Source organism: Mus caroli, unplaced genomic scaffold, assembly GCF_978045245.1.
Source record: "Mus caroli unplaced genomic scaffold, Mus_caroli_1 scaffold_8, whole genome shotgun sequence".
In the NCBI taxonomy this organism is placed as follows: Eukaryota; Metazoa; Chordata; class Mammalia; order Rodentia; family Muridae; genus Mus; species Mus caroli.
This window is the reverse complement of record NW_028227263.1, coordinates 141,001,026-141,020,218: the sequence shown is the minus strand read 5'-3', so window position 1 is coordinate 141,020,218 and position 19,193 is coordinate 141,001,026. Positions and strand designations below refer to the sequence as shown.

Genomic DNA, 19,193 nt, shown 5'->3' with positions numbered 1-19,193 from the left:
GGGGCGCGTGGGGTCATTTCCGCTTCCGGTCCGCTGCCACCTTCGGTTGCTTCCCGTCCGCTCGGCGGCTCCCCTCCCCCGCCCGGCTCTCCGCGCCCCTCCCGGGCGCCGGGGCGGCGGGGCCGTCGCTGTGCGGCCCTCCGTGCGTCTGTGCGTGCGCACGTGCGCACTTCTGCTTCCCGCAGCTCGGCGCGCGCCCCGCGACACCGAGGCCGAGCGGGGGCAGGGGGCTGACCGTCATGACCCCTGGAAGCCCGGTATAAGCGGGCCGAGGTGAGCGAGGGGCGCAATGCTGGCCTCCGTCGCGGCAAGTCCGGTGTTCCGACCTGGGCCGTGGCGCGCGCGGGTCCAGCCAGCCTCGGAGCCGGTGTTCCAGCCGCTGATGGCTTGTGGCTGCTTTTGTACCGCTGTGCCCGGGTCGGGTTTGCCTGCCGGTGTGTGTCTTTTTTTGGGATTGTCACTGTCCTCGTCTCGCGTGGCCCTGTTGTTTGTGTTGCTCTGCTTCTGTGTTTCGGTGTTTGTACAAAAGGGTTTGGAGATCCGAGTGCTGTTTGTGTCTTGGATCGCTCCGTGTTCCTGTCAGGATGCATGCAGTGCTTGTATTTTCTGGGTTTCTGTGTCTTCATTTCCCCAGACTGGTCTCCCTCCGGGTCATTGCTGTCGTCCCCAGGCCCTAAATTCCTTTCTAGGAACCCATTGCCTTTGCTTAGGATGTGCTTCCCAGGTTTCTGAGTACTCTGTGTTCTGGTAGGAGCTCTGGCTGTGGATTCCAAAGCCCCCGCTGCTTGCCTTGGTCTTCAGTTTTCCTAGTCTTCTAAACGGAAGCATTCATAGTTCCTGCACCACTGGGTCTCTGCGCAATGGAGTGGTCCTGGTAAAGTGCCTAACGTGCCTGGCCTGGAGTTAAGCTTGTGATTATTAGTAGCTCTAGTTGCTAGAGATTTTGTCTCGCTTAGTATTTGATACCAGGTTTTTGAGTCCCCCTTGGGGAATTTCACTATATTGTTTGTACTGTTTAATAAGCAATCCTAAATTATCAACTGCGGAAAATTGTCCCATTTTCAGCAACATTTGTGAGATTTAGTATGTTTTTTTGAACATGCTTGAAGTAGGTAGCTGGTGTTAGGATAGTGCATCTTTAGATGCCACCCTTTTGGAAATGTTTTTTTCTGATAATAATAGCAGCCAGGAGTACCGAGCGCCTACTATCTGTGGGGCACAGAACCAAGTTCTTTATGTACCCGTCTTATTTAATCAGCAAGCTTGCCGGGTAGCACCCCTCCCTTTGTTACACAGTTAGGTGAACTGAGTCACAGGGTTGTTTTGCTGGTTGCTTATGTGGCCGGGATTTGAGTGCAAATTTTGTGTTCTTTTAAGTTATATCTCTTGCCCCCCCCATCCCCCCCAGCCCTGTGTGTCATGTGTGTGTTTTGTTTCAGGGTCCCTGACTTTCTGTCCTCTCTGTCCTCCTGCCTCGCTGTATTGCTTTCTTTTTGCCCGAGTTTTGGTGTGTTTCTCTCTCTCTTCCCTCTCTCTCTCCCCCCCTCCCTCCCTTTCTCTCCCTTTCTCCCTCCCTTTCTCTCCCCTCCCCCAGTCTCCTTATGTTTGTCATATGTTTGTCTTCTGGCGTCTGTCCAGGCCTGACTTGGGACCCAGCTGCTTTTTTTTTTTTTTTTTTTTTTTTCTTTGCCTAGTTATACCTGTTTGCAGGTGCTCCATTTTCTGGCCTGAATTCAAGGTAAAGAGCAGCCTTTCCTATTCTCCTGTCTTCCTTCAGGTTGGATCATGGTAGGGCTCAGTAAATCTCCCTCCATGGCTTGTTGGAGAGGCACAGACTGGTGATCGGAGTCTACTCTGGACCCAGGCTGCTCCAGTTGTGAGGTGTGTGTCCCTGGGCAAGGTGCTAATGTGCCCTTGTTCCCTCCTGTGTAAAGTGGCTGTGAGTCATGGATTTGCAAGGATTGAGCTGATAGTGCAAAGGACTTAATGGGTGCCTAGAAGGATGTAAAGGTTGTGTAAGTGCTTGTTAATACTCCCCTCATTTGCTTGATTTCTGCCCATGATGCTTTCTGTCACAGCATAGGTTAGTTTATTTAGGTTAATTTAAAAGCATGAGTTTAATGGCACACACCTTTAATTCAGCACTTGGAAGGGGAGGGACACATGGATTTAGCTCTTCAAGTTCCAGGACAGTCAAGGCCATGTAGAGAGATGTTGTGTCAACCCCCCTCCCCCTAACCCACCAAAAAATATGAGTTTATACAGGTAATGTGGGTTTGATTGTTGAGTCTGCTTTGCCATTTATGATATGACCTTGACCAAGTTATTAAACTTCCATGAGGCCATTGTCTACATTCATTGTTAAGTGAGATGATATGTGCCTTGTGGCACAGTTGGCATCCATTAGTGGGGACTCCTACATTTCTTATCTCTCTGCTCCCTTGAGCCTTGAGCTTCCCTCCCCACCCTCGGGACACCTAGTCCCCTGGGCACCCCCCACCCCCAGTCTCCCACTGCCTCAGGCTATCTCCTCAGTCTCCCTACCATTTTTAAATCCCATCATTGGCCTCTTTTGCCATGACTCCTACTCCTGTCCCAGGGTTGTTTGCTTCTCTCTCTCTCTCTCTCTCTCTCTCTCTCTCTCTCCATTTCCTTCCTGCACTGTTGATTGAATGGTTTTTCCCAGCCAGCTTCTTTGTAGAGAAAACCAAACAAATACCCTTTCTATCACTGTGGGTCTTAGGTCAACCATAGTTTCCGAATCAGACAAACAGCTTTAAAAATCACAAGAATCCACTCAGCAACCCCTCTGGGAACAGTGACAATGCCATTTGAGTTCGTGTAAGCAGCACCCTGGGAATGTGTGGCAAATCTGGTGAGGAAGGAGGAAGAGTTTGTTAGCAGGACGGGTCGGGGTGCCCCCTGAGAGCTGGCTGGCTTCTACTGTAACCTGTGTAGTAGACCCTTATCACATGTGCAACACTTCACTTTGTCCCAGAGAAATCCAAGGTCTAACGGCCTTTCCTGTTAAGATGTGGCTGAGTTAGGGTATGGACTCAGGGTGTTTGCCTACCACTCCGTGTTGTGCCTTAGCTGAGCTGGGGCCCCAGGCAGGAAGAACCTAGACTGGTTTGAGGAACTGAAAGAAGAATGAGCTAACTTTAAGACAGAAGTTAACGGGAGGGAGTCTTCTCAGCCACTTAGCATCTTGCTTTCCCCTCAAGGGTGGTGGAAAACCTGTAGAGTGGGAGGCTCAGGCAGCTTGGGTGCTGGTTGCCCCCACATCTCTTTTGTGTTTCCAAAGCCTCTCCCCCCAACCCCCCAGATGTGGTGATCTACCAACGTCCATTGCGGTCTCCCTTTGTGAGTCGCGTCATTTCTCCATGCCCCAGCCCCTTGACACCACTACTGGGCACAATGTCGACCTCATCGCTGCGGCGTCAGATGAAGAATATCGTCCACAACTACTCAGAGGCTGAGATCAAGGTCCGAGAGGCCACAAGCAACGATCCCTGGGGCCCGTCCAGCTCCCTCATGTCAGAGATTGCTGACCTCACCTACAATGTTGTGGCCTTCTCCGAGATCATGAGCATGATCTGGAAGCGGCTCAATGACCACGGCAAGAACTGGAGGCACGTCTACAAGGTCAGCATCTGGGTGTGGTCCCTTGGGGCAGTAGAACGGGAACACATCAGGTTATGTCTTGCCTAGTTATTCCCCCCCCCTCCCCTTTTTCTCAAGAGGGGGAAGGTTGAAGACTGTTCTTTTATTTTTTATGTTAAATCTCTGCAACAGATTGAGCCCTCAGCATCCCTGGGACATTGGTTCCTAGTTTTCCACTTGACCGGAGTCTGATGATGGTCAAGTATCTTCTGTAAAGTTGTGAAATCTTTGTGACTGACCAGGGGACATCTTCCTGTGTCTTTCTCTTTATTGCTTACAGCACCTAGAATAATGCAAATGGTGTATAACATAGTGTCTGTCATACTGTCACTAAGGGAATAATTAATGACAAGAAGGTCTATATAATTCTGTACAGAAAGATTTTCCCCTAAACTCATTTGTTTTCATTTGGTCTTTCTGTGTAGCTCAGGCTGGCCTAGAATTTGTAGTGAGCCTTCTGAGTTCTGGGATTGTGTCAGTACCCAGACATATATTTGCTCTTACTTAGTTTTTTATTTATTTTTTATTTTTGGATAGGGTCTTAAGGAGCCCAGGCTAGCTTTGTGCTCTGTAGCTCCTGATCCTTCAGGTGTTTTTTTTTTTTTTTTTTAATTTATTTTTTGTTTTGTTTTTTGTTGTTGTTGTTGTTTTTGTTTTTGCATCAGTTCCCAGCCGCTGAAGGCTGTCTTTGTCCATGCTTAGAGGTGTGTACTTCTGATCCACAGATGGCTCTGGGCTGTGGGCATGTTGGGACAGCATATGAGACTCTCACTCAGGTCATGGGGATATCAGACTTGCTGATACTTATTGATGTGTTATGAAAGGCAGAGCCTTGGGGACAGGTGACAGACTAGTGCCTGTCAAGTGTTGTATGTACTAGGGCGATAACAAAGTGGAACACAGAGGAATTTGGGGGTCATGGAGACTTGTGTGGTGTTGCTTGTGATACTGAGCTGTAAATCTAGGGCCTTCGCATACACAAACAACGCTTTATTGTTTACATCCTCAACGTTGAATTTTTCACCTGTTGTTTTGATATAGAGTTTTGCTGAATTGTCATGGCTTGTCTCTGACTTGCTGTAGGCCTTGAGTTTGTGGGCTTCCTCAGTCCTCCAAGGAGCTGGAGTTACAGGCCTACACTTCTAGGTCATGGCAGTGTTTTGTTCTTTTAAGCAAGACTGATGATGCTGTGAATATGCTGCCAGTGCCCCCTCACACCTTGGTTCTCATGTTATGTATAGCAAAGGAGCTAAGGGCATGGGCTAGGGTCAGCTGGCTAAGCTACAGTGTTGATTGTGGGCATCAGGCTGGTTGCTGGACTACCTTCTGTGGGATGGGTCTCTTCTGACTGCCCCAGATGGGGGGAATGTGTCTGTCTGGGTTGGGGGCTGGCGAATAGGTGCTGCTCTCTATCTCAGGACACTGTAAGGTATCTACTCTCATGGTCCCAGTTTAAAGTCTGCACTGTCCTGAACTATCTGAGAGACTTCCTGTCTAGGTAGGCTGGTTTCCTTTGCTTCAAGATAAGGAGACATAGTAACATCTATGCATTGAAGCAGTGAACTGAGGACTGATTCATGCCCATCACAACACACCAAGATTGGTCCTGAGTTGTATTTAATCATTGATTCAGTTCCTTACTGGACTTGGAATGAAAAGCCAGGTGGCATTTACTCTGTTGAGAACTGGGGAAAGGCCCAGTGTTACAAGCAAACCCTTGTTTTGTTTTTTGATTTTTTTGTTTTTCAAGACAGGGTTTCTCTGTGTAGTCCTGGCTGTCCTGGAACTCACTCTGTAGACCAGGCTGGCCTCGAACTCAGAAATCCACTTTCCTCTTTTAAATTATTATTAATTATTTACATCCAAAATGTTGCCCCACCCCCAGTCCTTCCTTGTACAGTTTTTCCCCCTTTCCCCTCCCCTTCAGCTGAGGGGGTGTCCTCCAGTATCCCCACTTCCCTGGGACATCAAGTCTCCAACGGATTAGGTGCATCCTCTTCCACTGAGGCCAGACAAGGCAGTCCTTTGCTACATATGTGCAGGGGGGCCTCGGACTAGCCCATGTATGCTCTTTAGTTGGTGGCTTAGTCTCTGGGAGCTCCCAGGGGTCCAGGTTAGTTGACAGTGTTGGTCTTCCTATGGGCTCCTTCAATCCTTCCCCTAGCTCTTCTGTAGGGGTCCCCGACCTCAGTCCAGTGTTAAGCAAACCCTCCTTGAGGGTGAGGAGGAGGGTTAGGGCTGCAGGGCTTGAATGTGAAGATGGATGGACAGGGAGGCCCTGTATCTGGAGTGGCCCTGGAATCCCCTCCTGTTCAGTGGCTGAGATTATGCTGCCAGGAGCCTAGAACAGTGTGGTGACCTTAGCTAGGGCTGGGGAGTTCTGGAGAAAGCTGTTCTAGTGACTGGAGATGGCGGGGGAGTGCAGGACATGTGGATGGGCTTCTGAGGCCAGGCGAGCTGGCCTGAGGGAGCGGGAATCTTGATCTCCAGGTTCATTTCTCCTTCCAGCCTTCCTGGGGGTCAGGCAAGTAGTTGTGGTTGGCCAGTTGTATTTGGAGGGGCTGGTGATAGACCGTATAGCCTCCAGAAGACAGAAAAGACCTCCTAAAAGAGGCTGCCACACATAGATAACAAATGAATTTTTTTTTTTTTTAAATGTAGTCTTGGCTATCTTGGAACTCCCTGTGTGTATCAGGTTGGCCTCAGACTTGTGCCCCACCATGGCTGGCTTGGAATGATTCTTTTTTTTTAATGCCATTTTTTAAGGGATTCTTTAAAGATAGATTTACCAAAATATGGTGTAAAGACAAAATCTCCCTTTCTAGGGAGATTCTTTTGAGTTCTGACAAAATGTACTTTTTATAGCTATTCTACAGTCAGTAGAGCAGTTTTGCTCTCCCAGTTCTGATTGTGTGATGCCCTTGGCAGGGCTCCTGGGGGCATGGCTTTGAGTGCTTGCAAGTACTTAACCCATGTGGCTTTGTCGGGGTCCTGCTTGCTTTGACTCTGGTTTCTCATGCTGTGCTGGGGCTCCTGCCTGTGCATCCCTGCCTGGTGACACTTTGTAGGTCTAATTAACCTGTGGGGAATGTGCTTTAGGGGCCTGTCAGTCTGCGAGTGGATGGAGACCTGTAATCCACCCCTTTGATTTATGTTCTTAGAGGATACAGGTCTCAGTTGCACCCCAGTCTTTATGTTAACCAGAAGTCAGCTGAGGGCAGGCTCTGGGTCAATCCTGTGCACTGCCTAAAAGTAAAGTTTTATTGGAACACAGCCCGGCCCCTGCAGCTACCACTTTGGAGTAGTTGGTCAGAGTGTGCAGTGTGAAAACTGAGATATTTTCTCTCCAGATGTAAAGATGGTAACCCTCTTTTAAATGTTCATTGTAATGTACAAGTACTTTCTTGGTGGGACTGATTTAAAATTTAACAAGCTCCATGGCTTATCTATTTGGGATCATTCAGTTGTCTGTATAAAAAAAATATATCCAAGCTTTTCATTGAGGTATATCGGAGCAACTGAAACCTGAATATTTAACCTGATGAGTTTGTGGGATTGTGCACACTGCTGGAGGCTCCTCCCGGAGGGAGATGGAGGAGACTTGTTCAGTTCCTAGGAGGCTTCCTCATGACATCCCTTCCCCTGCGGCACTATGAACATCTGTATATCTGTGAGAACTTCTTAGGTATGGGACCAGTAGTGTGTGCTCTTTGGGGTCTCTTGCTTTGCTTACCAAGCCTGGGGCAGCGATCTCTGCTTCTCTGTGTTGCACATAGCCGTTGTGTCACTGATACTCTGACACTCTTTACTGTTGGGTGGCCCCAGTGCATTTGCAACAGTTTTTGTGTGCATGGCACTATGCCTGGGCATTTGAACAGTTTCCTGCTTCATAGCCTTAGCTGCAGTTCCAAAGTCCAGAGAGCTACAAGGATGAAAGTGCCTCATAACCATCCGGCACAAAGTACGATGTTCACGAAGGGAAATAATTTATATACTGTGCTCCTGTCATCCTGTGTTGCATGGCTATTAGCAGAACTCCCTTCTGATTGGGTTCTCAGGTGTGTCCCTGTGCAGTCTTCCTGGTTTCAATCTGGAAGATTCTGGATTCCAAAACATAAGGGCCTACCGCCTACCTCTCTGCCTTTTCCTTTGGGATGTAACCATGCAGAGAAATATTTCTCCTCTGAGAGTAAACACTGCCAGGGCCTCAGCTGGGGACTAATCAGGTGTAAATACTTGTCAGAAAGCCTTTCCAGAGATGGGTGGTGGCATCTCCCTGTAATCCCAGTTCTCAGGTTGAGGTTAGTGTGGTCTGTATAGGAAATCACTGTGTCTCTGTCCTGTCCTTCCCTCCCCATTACAGAACTTTAATGGGGTGCAGCAGTGTTTTATAGCAAATTTCACTGTGTAGATAGTGCTTAGCTCCTGTGGCTGCCTCCTCTGTCACATTTCTTCTCATGCTATTCACGCCTGTGAAGTTTGAGTTTGGGGGGCTCCATGGAATCTTTGTAGCCATTGCATAAAGCTAAGGTGTACTGTTCTCCTCGAATAGTGACTAAGCCTTTTCCAGATTCTTATAGGGACCATGACTATGACATTGCTCTGGGAACAGGCCTTGAGTTAGATCTTTCCTTGGGTTGGTTATTTGTTTTCATCTTATTTAATTTCATCTCATTTAATTTCATCTTATGTGTATGATTGTTTGCCTATATTCTGTGTGTGGACTGCTTGCTTATGTGCCTAGTGCCTGCAGAGGTTAGAAGAAGGCGTTAGATCCCTGAAACTAGAATACATATGGTTGTGAGTTACCTTGTGGGTGCTGGGAATGGAACTGGGGTCGTCTGCAAGAGCAACAAGTACTTTCAACCACTGAGCCATCTCTCTGGCCCCTGGGTTACAATTACTGTTTTTTGTTTTTTGTTTTTTTTTTTTTCCCTTAAGTACTTTAATTTCATCTTGCTGAAAATGAAATTTGTTTTCATATTACAAAATAGAGATACCAAAGGATGCCATTGAGTTGTAGGTTGTTTGCTTTGATCTGTCATTCCTGTGGTGCCTGGCTTGGCTTGGGTGCTTGGTTTCCTGAGAGAGCCTGGGCCCAGAAGGCTCCTGGAACATCTCATTCCTTTAGCATCAGGCCATCTCTTTATCCTTAAGACTTCCTGCACTTTACTTTGGCTCTGTTGCTTCAGATTTTGCCTTTGGGGTGTGGGGCATGTTTTGTGGTCCTACATGGTGCCCTGATTGGCTACTTGGGTGGTTGCCATCTTGTCTTCTGTGTTGTTACGGAACTACATAGAGCGCTGTGCAGTAGTCAGCTTTTGGGGTGAGCAGTCCATTGGCATCTGGTATAATCCGTGCTGGTGTCACCCCCTGGCTGGAGGAGGAACTTTTCTTTAACCCTATTGGATATTTCCCACTTACACTTATCCTCTGGAAACCCATGGTCTCCTCTGTCTGTCTGAATTGGTCTCTTCTGGATGTTTTATATCCATGGGAGCACACATTGTGTGGCCTTTGTCCCTGGCCTCTCTGGGCAAGCACAGTGTGTGGCTCATGGTAGTCTGTGTCCCCACTTTTCTCCTTTTTAGGTCCATTCCACATTCTACTGGGTGGACTGACAGTGGATTGTGAGACTTGAATGTAGGCAGCTGCCCCAGGGCCCAAATGCTTCCTCAGTCTCTAGTCCCTTTTCCCGTGGAGTTCAGTGTCAGTGACTGGTGTACCTGCACTTTGCAGGCCATGACGTTGATGGAGTACCTCATCAAGACTGGCTCTGAGCGTGTATCACAACAGTGCAAAGAGAACATGTATGCTGTGCAGACGCTGAAGGACTTCCAGTATGTGGACCGTGATGGCAAGGACCAGGGTGTGAATGTGCGGGAGAAGGCCAAGCAGCTGGTGGCTTTGCTGCGTGATGAGGATCGGCTCCGGGAGGAGCGCGCCCACGCGCTCAAGACCAAGGAGAAGCTGGCACAGACTGCCACGGGTGAGGTTTCTCTCCCACTCCTGGAAGTCCCAGACAGCTAGGATCTGTCCTCTGTTCCTATCTGTGGGCCCATTCCAGCTGATACACCCTTCTCCTCCCTTGCCTTGTGTGATGGATGGTCTTAGACTCTGAAATTTTGCAGAATGTGTCCTTTGGACCCAAGTGTGTCCAGACCCTGAGGGCAGCTAGCCAGCAGAGTCCCTGACTCCTGTCTTGGTTTTTGGAGTATCCAGGCAGGTGTGCCCACATCTTGTTAGATTGCTTGAGGTTTGGAACTCCCCAGGTTCAGGGTTAGGTCAGCCCCTGATGGGGACATGTGTACTTACTTCTGATGGAGCTGCTAGTCTGGCTTTATGTAGATTGTCCCTCTAGCTAAAGGGTACTGTTAAATCACAAAGGAGGCCAGCATCGTGCTGACAGGACAGCCTGTGAGTCTACTTTTTGAAGTCTTAGAATGTTGTTGTAAGTGGTGAATTCAAGTTTAGTGGTTGCTGATGAGCATTTAAAAATAAATGAAAGTGGCATGAAGAGAGAGCATGTCCCATGTCATAAGGCTGTGATCTGTCCAGTGGCATACTCAGTGGCACGTGTGGGGTCCTGGATTATATAGGGGTTTCATTTTCTTCATGCTGAGGGACCATGGCAGGGGAAGCAGGGAGAGTGTTAGTTCGGGAGACTATAGGAGTACAGTTGTGAACACTTGAGTTTGCAAGTGGTTATGGGGATGGGAAGACAGTGCTGTCCTGGTGGTCAGCTGGGTCGGACCTTCCAGGGCAGATAGAATCAAAAGTCTGTGACCCTGGTTCTAACTGTAGGCCTTCTGTCTAATGCATCATGTTTGGGTCAGAGATGTGAGGACACTGCGGGACGTGCTCAGGTGGACCTTAAAGCAGTGAGCACAGTAGAGGGTGGGAGCCTGGGGAAGAGTGGAAGCTGTAATACAGGATTGGGCTGGGCTGAGGAGGGATGTCTGTAGCAAGGAACATGCCTGGTCGGCTGGTCGCTTTGTGGAAGGCGTGTGGTGTGCATGCCTGTGTGTGTGGGGGGGGTGCGCATGTGAGCAGATGGCTGTGTACTTGCAGCCACGTGTATGGAGGCCAGTGTTGACAGCTTCACTCATTGTTTTCTGTGATGCATGGTCTTAGTCAAACCCTGAGCTCACCAATATGTTAGCCTTGAGCCAGCATGCGCTGGCCCCTGTCTCTGTCTCCCTAGGCTGAATTACTAGTGAACTGTTAGGTCTACCTAGTGTTTGGGTGTATTCTGGGGCTCTCAGCTCTGGTTCTCATGCTTGGGCAGCAAGGATGTTAACTCACTAGGCCATTTTCCTAGTGCCTTGAGCTTTGCTGACACAGGAGATGGAGGTGATACGTCACCCGGTCCACACACACAGGAGCTGGGTCACAGGCTTCTCACGCTCCTGTTGTGGACTCTGAAATTGAAATTGATTTTTTTTTTTTGTTCATTTGTATTTTGCTTTTCGAAACAGGGTTTCTCTTGTGTAGTCCTGACTGTCCTGGAACTCACTCTGTAGACCAGGCTGGCCTTGAACTCAGAGATCCACCTGCCTCTGCCTCCTGTGTGCTAGGATTAAAGGAGTTCGCCATCACTACTTGGCTTTGGCTTCAGTTGGAATTTCTTAATGATTTTTGTATGTCTTGACATGTTCTTTTCATTTTTTTTCTCAACTGTTTAAAGTGCCAGCTTTGGCCATCAGCCATGGTCTCCTGACCCATGTCCTAAAGCAAACTGCTTGGAGAGAGAGGAAAGTTTCTACAGGAGTTGGAGAGGGCTGCAAAGGGCTGGAGGCCACAGGGAGCCTGAAGTTGGGTGGTTGGGAAGATCTTGTGTTGGTGGTTGCTGCCCATTTCCTTGTAAGGTTTGAAATGGGGCCTACAGTGTCACTATATGCAACCTGGGTGGGAGCCTTAAGGTGTTTGCAGTGGGCTTGGCAGTGGGCTGTGGGTTGTCAGCACTTGCCTCATGAGGATGCTCCAGGATCATCTTAGGATGAAAGTGCTTTGGGGCAGGAGCAGACAGCTTGCTATAGTGTATGGACCTTCTCTGGATCACTGCTGGAGCAGTGGTTAGAAACCTGCCCTCTGTCAGGGAACCAGGAGCCACCATGGAGCCTGTAGACAGTGCCAGGGCATGGTGCAGGGCTGAAGGAGGTGGTGAGAAGACTATAGGAACTGGGGTCTCTTGGTCCTCCTCTTGGCACCATCTACCCCTCCCTTCTGCTGGCCCTGGAGCCAGACTCTTGACCTTAATGTGGCCTTTCCCCCTATCTCCATGCCCCTCTGACGCCAATGGCTCTTGTTCCCATCGTTGGTCTCCATAGTCTGGACAGATACTGCTTTCCCTCGTAAGTGCCAGCTGTTCCTGCCGGGGCTGCAATCCTGCCTGGAAATGGAGGCCCTTGTCTGCTCTATTGGGAGCTCTCCTAGCCTGGGAAACCAGGGAGGATCCCTCTGGAGGCCTGGACCCTGCTGTCCTTCAGCACACTGCTTGTCCTTTATCAGCAGCTTGTTGTTTTGAGGGTGGGGCTGGCCTTTACCCCACCTTGGACTTTGGCTCCATAACTTTCTCTCCCAGTTTGGCCCTCAGAGGCCATTTGGGGGGAAGGGGATCTGTGCTGGGTTTTGGGTAGCAGCCCACATCTGGCTGTGGGTCCCCATCTTTTGGTTTCTGGTCCATCTCTGTCTTCCTCTCTTCCTGTTTCCAGCCTCCTCAGCAGCCGTGGGCTCTGGACCACCTCCCGAGGCGGAGCAGGCGTGGCCACAGAGCAGCGGGGAGGAGGAGTTGCAGCTCCAGCTGGCCCTGGCTATGAGCAAGGAGGAGGCCGACCAGGTACAGGGCACCGTGGAGGGTGAGGGCCGACTTCTGTTCTGCCATCCTGTCCTCATGCCTCGCCGCCTCACTCTCCACCCACTCCTCCCTTCTGCTGCTGTCTCTCTGTTCTGATCCTTCCTCCATCTTTAGCTTTTCTCCCGGGAAGCTGTGCTGCACTTTGACAGTTAGGCATGCAGCTTCCTTCTTTCTCTGCCCATCTTTATTGGTTTGGGAGAACCAGTGTCTCCTCCTTCCTTGATCTTGCTTAGCCCTGGCCCTCTGTCCTTTTTTGGCCCACCTCTCTGCCTGTTACTCTGGCTCCAACTTCCCCTGCCCTGCCCCTCATACTTTTTCTCCGCCAGCCCCCGTCCTGCGGCCCTGAGGATGACGTCCAGCTCCAGCTGGCCCTTAGTTTGAGCCGAGAGGAGCACGATAAGGTCAGAGTGGCCTCCCTCCCCCCTAGGGTTTTCCTTACTCCTTGCCCCTTCCTGAGCTGTCTCCCTGAGTACAGGAGTATTCACTTTCAGCATCTTTAGCTGGAGAGACCTTGGTCCAAACAGAAACCAGGGTGGACACCCAGGACACTGGATAGATGTGCTCCACACCTGGGGGTACAAGTATCACTGGGTCATGTACCTCAGCAGCAGGCCTCCTCCTCTTCCTCGGTCCCACTGCTTCCTAAGCTGTTTTTACAGCCAGGTTCAGGCATCCTTTCCATAGCACCCTACACACAGCCCCTTTCCCTCTGGACCACACCAAGCTCCACGCCTCCTGCCCCACCTTTGACCCAGTGTCCCATTGCCATCCCCATTTCATACATTGTTCACATTCCATTTTAATTTTTAAATTTTTGTTTTCAGAGTGAGGGGGAGGGTGGTTGGGGTGGGGATTTTCGGGCTGGGCCAGCTGCCCTCCCATGGCCTGTGTTCTGAGCCCTACCTGTCTGGCTGCTTCTGCTCTCCACAGGAAGAGCGGATCCGTCGTGGGGATGACCTGAGGCTGCAGATGGCAATAGAGGAGAGCAAGAGGGAGACTGGGGGCAAGGAGGAGGTAAGCACCTGTGTGTTCTGTCCTCTGGGTCACTAGTTCCTGGCTGGGAATTGAGCCCAGGGCTTTGTGCATCCTACTCAAGTACTCTACCAGCTCCAGCTCCAGCCCCAGCCCCAATGTGACTTTCTTGCCACTGTGGCTTTCTAGGCAGCAGTGTCTGCTCAGGCTGGCCTTAGGCCTGGGAGGTCCTACATCTGGCTGTAGGAGGCTCACTTGTTTCTGCCTCTGCCCTTTGTACTCTGAGTGTAAGTGTGGCCAGTTGGGGAAGACCTGGCTGTTTTGTCTTTCTGATTGTTTGCCTTGTGGGTACCGATGGGAGTGTGTGTGTGTGTGTGTGTGTGTGTGTGTGTGTGTGTGTGTGAGAGAGAGAGAGAGAGAGAGAGAGAGAGAGAGAGAGAGAGAGAGAGAGTGAGAGTGAGAGAGTGTGAGTATACTCAAGCGCTTGCTCTCTTGCAGGCTCTCGTGTGCTCGTGCATGCCTCTGTGGGTTATCTCCACTGTCACATCAGGGCTTTGGTTGGTTGCTTTTATGAACCTGCCCTCAGAACACCAGGGCATATAGCTTTAGTGTCTGCATATGGACAGGTAGTCATAGGCAGGCAGCGCTGCATGGTGTGCACTGCAGGGCAGTGATGTGGCGTTGGGAGGTGATCGGAGTGGAGTGACTTGGTGGGAGCTCAGGGAAGGCTTGATGTGGTGAGGGTTGGGCTAGATCATCTTAAAGATCCAGCCAAAGCACATAGTGGGTGGGGAAGTCCTTATAGCTTGGCTGGTTGCAGGGAGGAGGGCTTCACCTTTGTCTTCACACAGAGGACCCAGGGGTTGTACAGGGAATAGACGAGGGCCAGAGAATGAGTAAGTAAATTGGGGCCCTCTGGAGGGTGACCTAGGTAGAGAGTGACTGGATAGGGAAATTGGTAGGCAGAATGGGGTTGAGGAGAAGGAGGTACAGCCACCTGTGGGTGGCATCCTGAATCTTCTCTAGTTCTCAGCTCACATCCCTTCTCTTCTCTTTCCTACAGTCATCTCTCATGGATCTTGCTGATGTCTTCACAACCCCAGCCCCTCCACAGGCCTCAGACCCTTGGGGGGGCCCGGCATCTGTGCCTACTGCTGTCCCTGTGGCTGCTGCCGCTTCAGACCCTTGGGGGGGACCTGCTGTCCCTCCAGCTGCTGATCCTTGGGGTGGTGCAGCCCCCACACCAGCCTCCGGGGATCCTTGGAGGCCTGCAGCCCCTACAGGGCCCTCTGTTGATCCTTGGGGTGGGACCCCAGCTCCTGCAGCTGGAGAGGGGCCCACCCCTGACCCGTGGGGAAGCTCTGATGGTGAGCACCACCGTTTTCTTCTTTGAAGCCCCCAGGAGAAGCCATCTCTTTAGGAAGGAAGGCCTTAGGCAGAGTAAGGGATGGTGAGATGGCCAAGGCAGAGAGAGAGAGAGGCTTGGGCAAGCTAAGTAAGCTAAGTAAGGAAGGCTGTAGCGGGGTAAGTGGTGGGAAAGTTGAGGGTACTTTTGAGAGCAGATATGGGTGGGCCTAGGGCCTAGCCCGCCCCTTGACTAGCTAAGTCATGCTAACATGTTTGTAGGTAGAAGGACCTGAGAGTTAGGCTAGTTGTTTGTTTGGGTGATTTGGGCCATGACAGATTGAGAGGCAGCAGCTTTCCGAGCAGGAGATGCTAGTAATTCATATATCTCTTTCCTCTTCTAGGTGGGGCTCCTGTCAGTGGGCCCCCATCTTCTGACCCCTGGGCACCTGCCCCGGCTTTCTCAGACCCCTGGGGAGGTTCACCTGCAAAGCCCAGCAGCAACGGCACTGCAGGTACTGGGCTGCCCTTTGGTGGGCTAGGGTGGCAGTCCTGATGTGAGTGTTGCATTTATCTGGGTCCTGAGGGTGGAGGAGGTTGAGGTAGATTCCCTAGTCGGCTATTGAGCTCAGCATCCTGACCCCCACAGCAGCTGGGGGCTTTGACACAGAGCCTGATGAGTTCTCAGACTTCGACCGACTCCGCACTGCCCTGCCAACCTCTGGGAGCAGCACAGGTGAGTCCCCCTCCTCTTGACCCCTGGGAGTCCCCATACTCGGTTGCTTCTTGTCTCTGCCTTGTTCCAGGTGGTGCCTGCTGTACTTGCGGGGGTAGAATGCACATGATAGAGTGAGTCAAATCCAGGCTCCCTTCTTCACAGAGAGATGTGTAACAATGGATATCCTATCCACAGTCCTGTCTGCCCTCTTTCTGCTTCTGGATCATCTATTGAGTGGAGATAGGAATTGGAGAAATCTGGGCGCCCCCTTGGGGTGGGTGTGGTGGGTTGTCTTCCGTTTAACCGTGTGAGGCCCTGGGACAGACTAGCACCTGCCTTGACTGTAGACTGTAGGTCTGTGCATCTTGACTGCAAATACCCCAAGAGGGGGCCTGCGTCTCCTTGTCAGTGCCTTACCCTCAGCCACACACAGGCCTGCTTACCTTTGGTCACTGTTTGTTTTGAGATGAGACATTGCTAGGTTGCTAGCTTGTCATCCTTCTGCCTTAGTTTGAGTGTCTGGAAGTATGGCACATTCCCCATACTCCCCAGTACCTTTTCTTGTTATACTGGAACTGAACCTCATTTGTTCCTCACCATTGAGCTCCAGCTTTTCCCATTTATTTTGTTTTGTGTTTTGTTTTGGGGACAGGATCTTGCTCTGTTCTGTAGCTCAGAGTGGCCTTGCGTGAATGTGTGGCGCTCCTGTCTAAGTCTCTCAAGTGCTGGGGTTCTTTGTCTGCACTCCGGGCAATCATTAAGTAATGTTTATTTTCCTGATTCAATGAGCCAGCTTCCAATGAAGTGCTGGTTGTGGCGTGCAGATGTGTTTCCATTGGTTAATTCCTAGAGGGAAAAGGTTTGTCCTCCAGCCCTTAGATGTCATGACCTATCCCAGGGTTATGGGTGTCTGCTTGGTTTCTGCACTGAAGTGCTCATTTGAGACTGCGAGTGTCCCGTAGACACTCAGCAACTGTACTTCTGGAACACTGTGGGTTCTCCTGAGGTCTTGATTCTATCATTCCCGCTGTCCTCCTTCTCCACAGTAAGATCCAAGCTCAGCTCAGCCTGCCCCTTCCTGAGACCTCCCACCGCCTCCCTCCCTGCTTCCCCCAACACAGGGTGGGCCTGCCACTCCATCTGAGCACTGTCCTGGCTTTTTCAGGGGAGTTGGAGTTGCTCGCAGGAGAGGTGCCTGCTCGCAGCCCTGGGGCATTCGACATGAGTGGGGTTGGGGGATCTCTGGCTGAGTCTGTGGGGAGTCCCCCACCTGCTGCAACCCCAACTCCCACCCCCCCAACACGGAAGACTCCGGAGTCATTCCTAGGCCCTAATGCAGCCCTTGTGGACCTGGACTCGCTGGTGAGCCGACCAGGCCCCACACCACCAGGATCCAAGGCTTCCAACCCATTCCTTCCAAGCGGTGAGTGTGGATTGTGGGACTCCTGTGTCTTTGGTATCTTCTGTGGTCCCTACAGAGTAGAATTTTCATGGAGCAGGCATGCTTCTCTCCACCTGGGTGTGTATCCAAGACTTGGACGCTGGGCAGACAAGCACTTGCTGACTGCTTTTTCTCTTTGCAGGAGCTCCGCCCACAGGCCCCTCTGTCACCAATCCTTTCCAGCCAGCACCCCCTGCAACGCTCACCCTGAACCAGCTCCGTCTCAGTCCTGTGCCCCCAGTTCCTGGAGCGCCACCCACCTACATCTCTCCTCTTGGTGGAGGCCCTGGTCTGCCCCCCATGATGCCCCCAGGTCCCCCAGCCCCCAACACTAACCCCTTCCTCCTATAATCCAGGGTAGGAGGGAGGCCTGGTTCAGCTGGCTTCCCCAATTTCTGCTCCCTGGGAGATCAGTATTGTGAGTGCATGTGAAATGGGGGAGCCCTCCCCCACAGTGCCCTTCCCCTTCCTGGGGCCCACTCACACTACACCCTCTTCCCAAGTCCCCAACCCACCTCCCCTTGAGAAAAACTGGACATGGGGATGGGGAGGGGAGCCGGCCAGAGGAGGACCCTTTTCTGTGGCATTAGATGGGGGAGGGACAGCTGGGGTTCCCCCACCCATTCCACCTCCCTCTAAACTCATGACAACCCCCAAATCAGTGTTTGAGCCTCCTCGTTCCCTTGGCACCCCTGGTGAATCCTTGGTGATGATTTTGGCAACTTCGGGAATAAATGGCAATTCTCATGGGTGTGGCTCCCTTAAATTCCCACCCACGGTTCAGATGTCCCTGAGAAGCCCCTCTTCCAGGGCAGACTCAAGGTTTGGCCAGAGTCACTTCTTGACTTCAGCTGAGAATGAACCTTTCTGAAGCTTTGAATTCCCTGATTCAGTTCCTGGAGCTGGGCTGGGTGAGGATGGAAAGGACTTGGGCTGTGGTCCTGCGTCCTGGCATCACTGAGTCCTACACAGGCATCACTAATTCATCCAGCTTGCTTTGGAAATCTTGTTAGCCTCTGCTGGCTAAACCCAGTGGACCTCCAGATGGCGTCTCTTGGCCATTGCTATATGTTTTTATCATGTGCTAGACCACCTGTGATTACTATGTCAGTGAATCCTTGAGTGGCCTGGGTCGGTAGGTGCTCCTGTCAGCTTGCATATACAGAGAGGCATTTGCCAACAGTGTTGTTCCATGCTTCCTGGGTTTTCCTTCTAGGTGGGGTCTTTCATTACTCCCCAGGACAGATCCTGACTGACTGCTGGCTTCAGTTTCTTGGCAACAGTTGCTTTGGTTGAAGGCTGGGTGGGAGTCAGACCAGCACAGATGTGATACTTAACTCTCGCTTCTCTCATGGAGGCTCATTATGACACAGATGGCCCTATCACCATTACACTTGTTACCATGTTGGAGCCTTCGAGCAGCACCCAGGCCAGTTAAAGATACCCCCCCAAAAGTAGATAGGATGTGCCTGGGCGACTGCAGTCAAGGGCATTGTGAGGGTGCAGGCTGCAGAGCAGACATGTCACAAGATGAGTTATATTTGGTTAGGGACCGTTACTTGCTGAGGAGTGGCCACTGGCACTCAAAACAGGGAGGGAACACACTGCCCCCCACCCCCCATCTGTTTCCTCCTGTAGTGCTGCAGCCACTCCAGTGCCCGGTCCATGGCACTGTAGGCCAGGAGTATTGGGAAGGCTGAAGTGGAGGGGGGAAATGGTGTCACCCCCATAGTCAAGGAAGCTGGCTACAGCGCACTGGCGCTCCGTCGGGGTAAGGTTAGTTCAATAGGTGTCTCCCTGGCTGAGAAGTCCTGAAGCCCCTCTGCTCTAGCCCCTTGCTTCAGGGGAGGAGTTCCTCGGGCAGTTCAGTTGGGTGGTGAGGCAGGAGGGCCCTTGATCTGGTGGGTTGAGTCAATGACTTTGTGACCACTTGGGTCAAACCCTGAAGGAAGCCGGGCGTGGTGGCGCACGCCTTTAATCCCAGCACTCAGGAGGCAGAGGCAGGCGGATTTCTGAGTGAGTTAGTTCCAGGACAGCCAGGGCTTTTTTACAGAGAAACCCTGTCTCGGAAAACAAAAAACAAAAACCACCACCACCAACAACAAAAAAACCTTGAAGGAAGTGTGTTTGGTGAAATTTTATTTTATTTTATTATTATTTTTTACCTCTGAACTTTACACCAATTTTAGTTAATCTGT

The 19,193-nt window shown here is 51.1% G+C and overlaps 1 protein-coding gene across 13 annotated transcripts; it reads left to right on the top strand.

Annotated features, from left to right (window-relative positions):
• Positions 1–15: 15 nt before the first annotated feature.
• Positions 16–17,744, top strand: Epn1 (epsin 1). Of its 13 annotated transcripts, none has more exons than XM_021166254.3 (12): positions 36–273; positions 1,778–1,881; positions 3,393–3,645; positions 9,403–9,652; positions 12,378–12,502; positions 12,847–12,921; positions 13,451–13,534; positions 14,556–14,859; positions 15,241–15,351; positions 15,486–15,572; positions 16,720–16,977; positions 17,138–17,744. In XM_021166254.3, the coding sequence occupies exons 3-12, from the start codon at positions 3,418–3,420 to the stop codon at positions 17,344–17,346; spliced, it is 1,731 nt and encodes a 576-aa protein (XP_021021913.1). In that variant the 5' UTR covers positions 36–273; positions 1,778–1,881; positions 3,393–3,417; the 3' UTR covers positions 17,347–17,744. The 13 variants fall into 13 exon arrangements, with proteins under 13 accessions (XP_085698518.1, XP_021021917.1, XP_021021914.1 ...); XM_021166250.3 differs by having other exon boundaries at positions 3,326–3,645; XM_085842394.1 differs by having other exon boundaries at positions 166–434.
• The last annotated feature ends 1,449 nt before the right edge of the window (positions 17,745–19,193 follow it).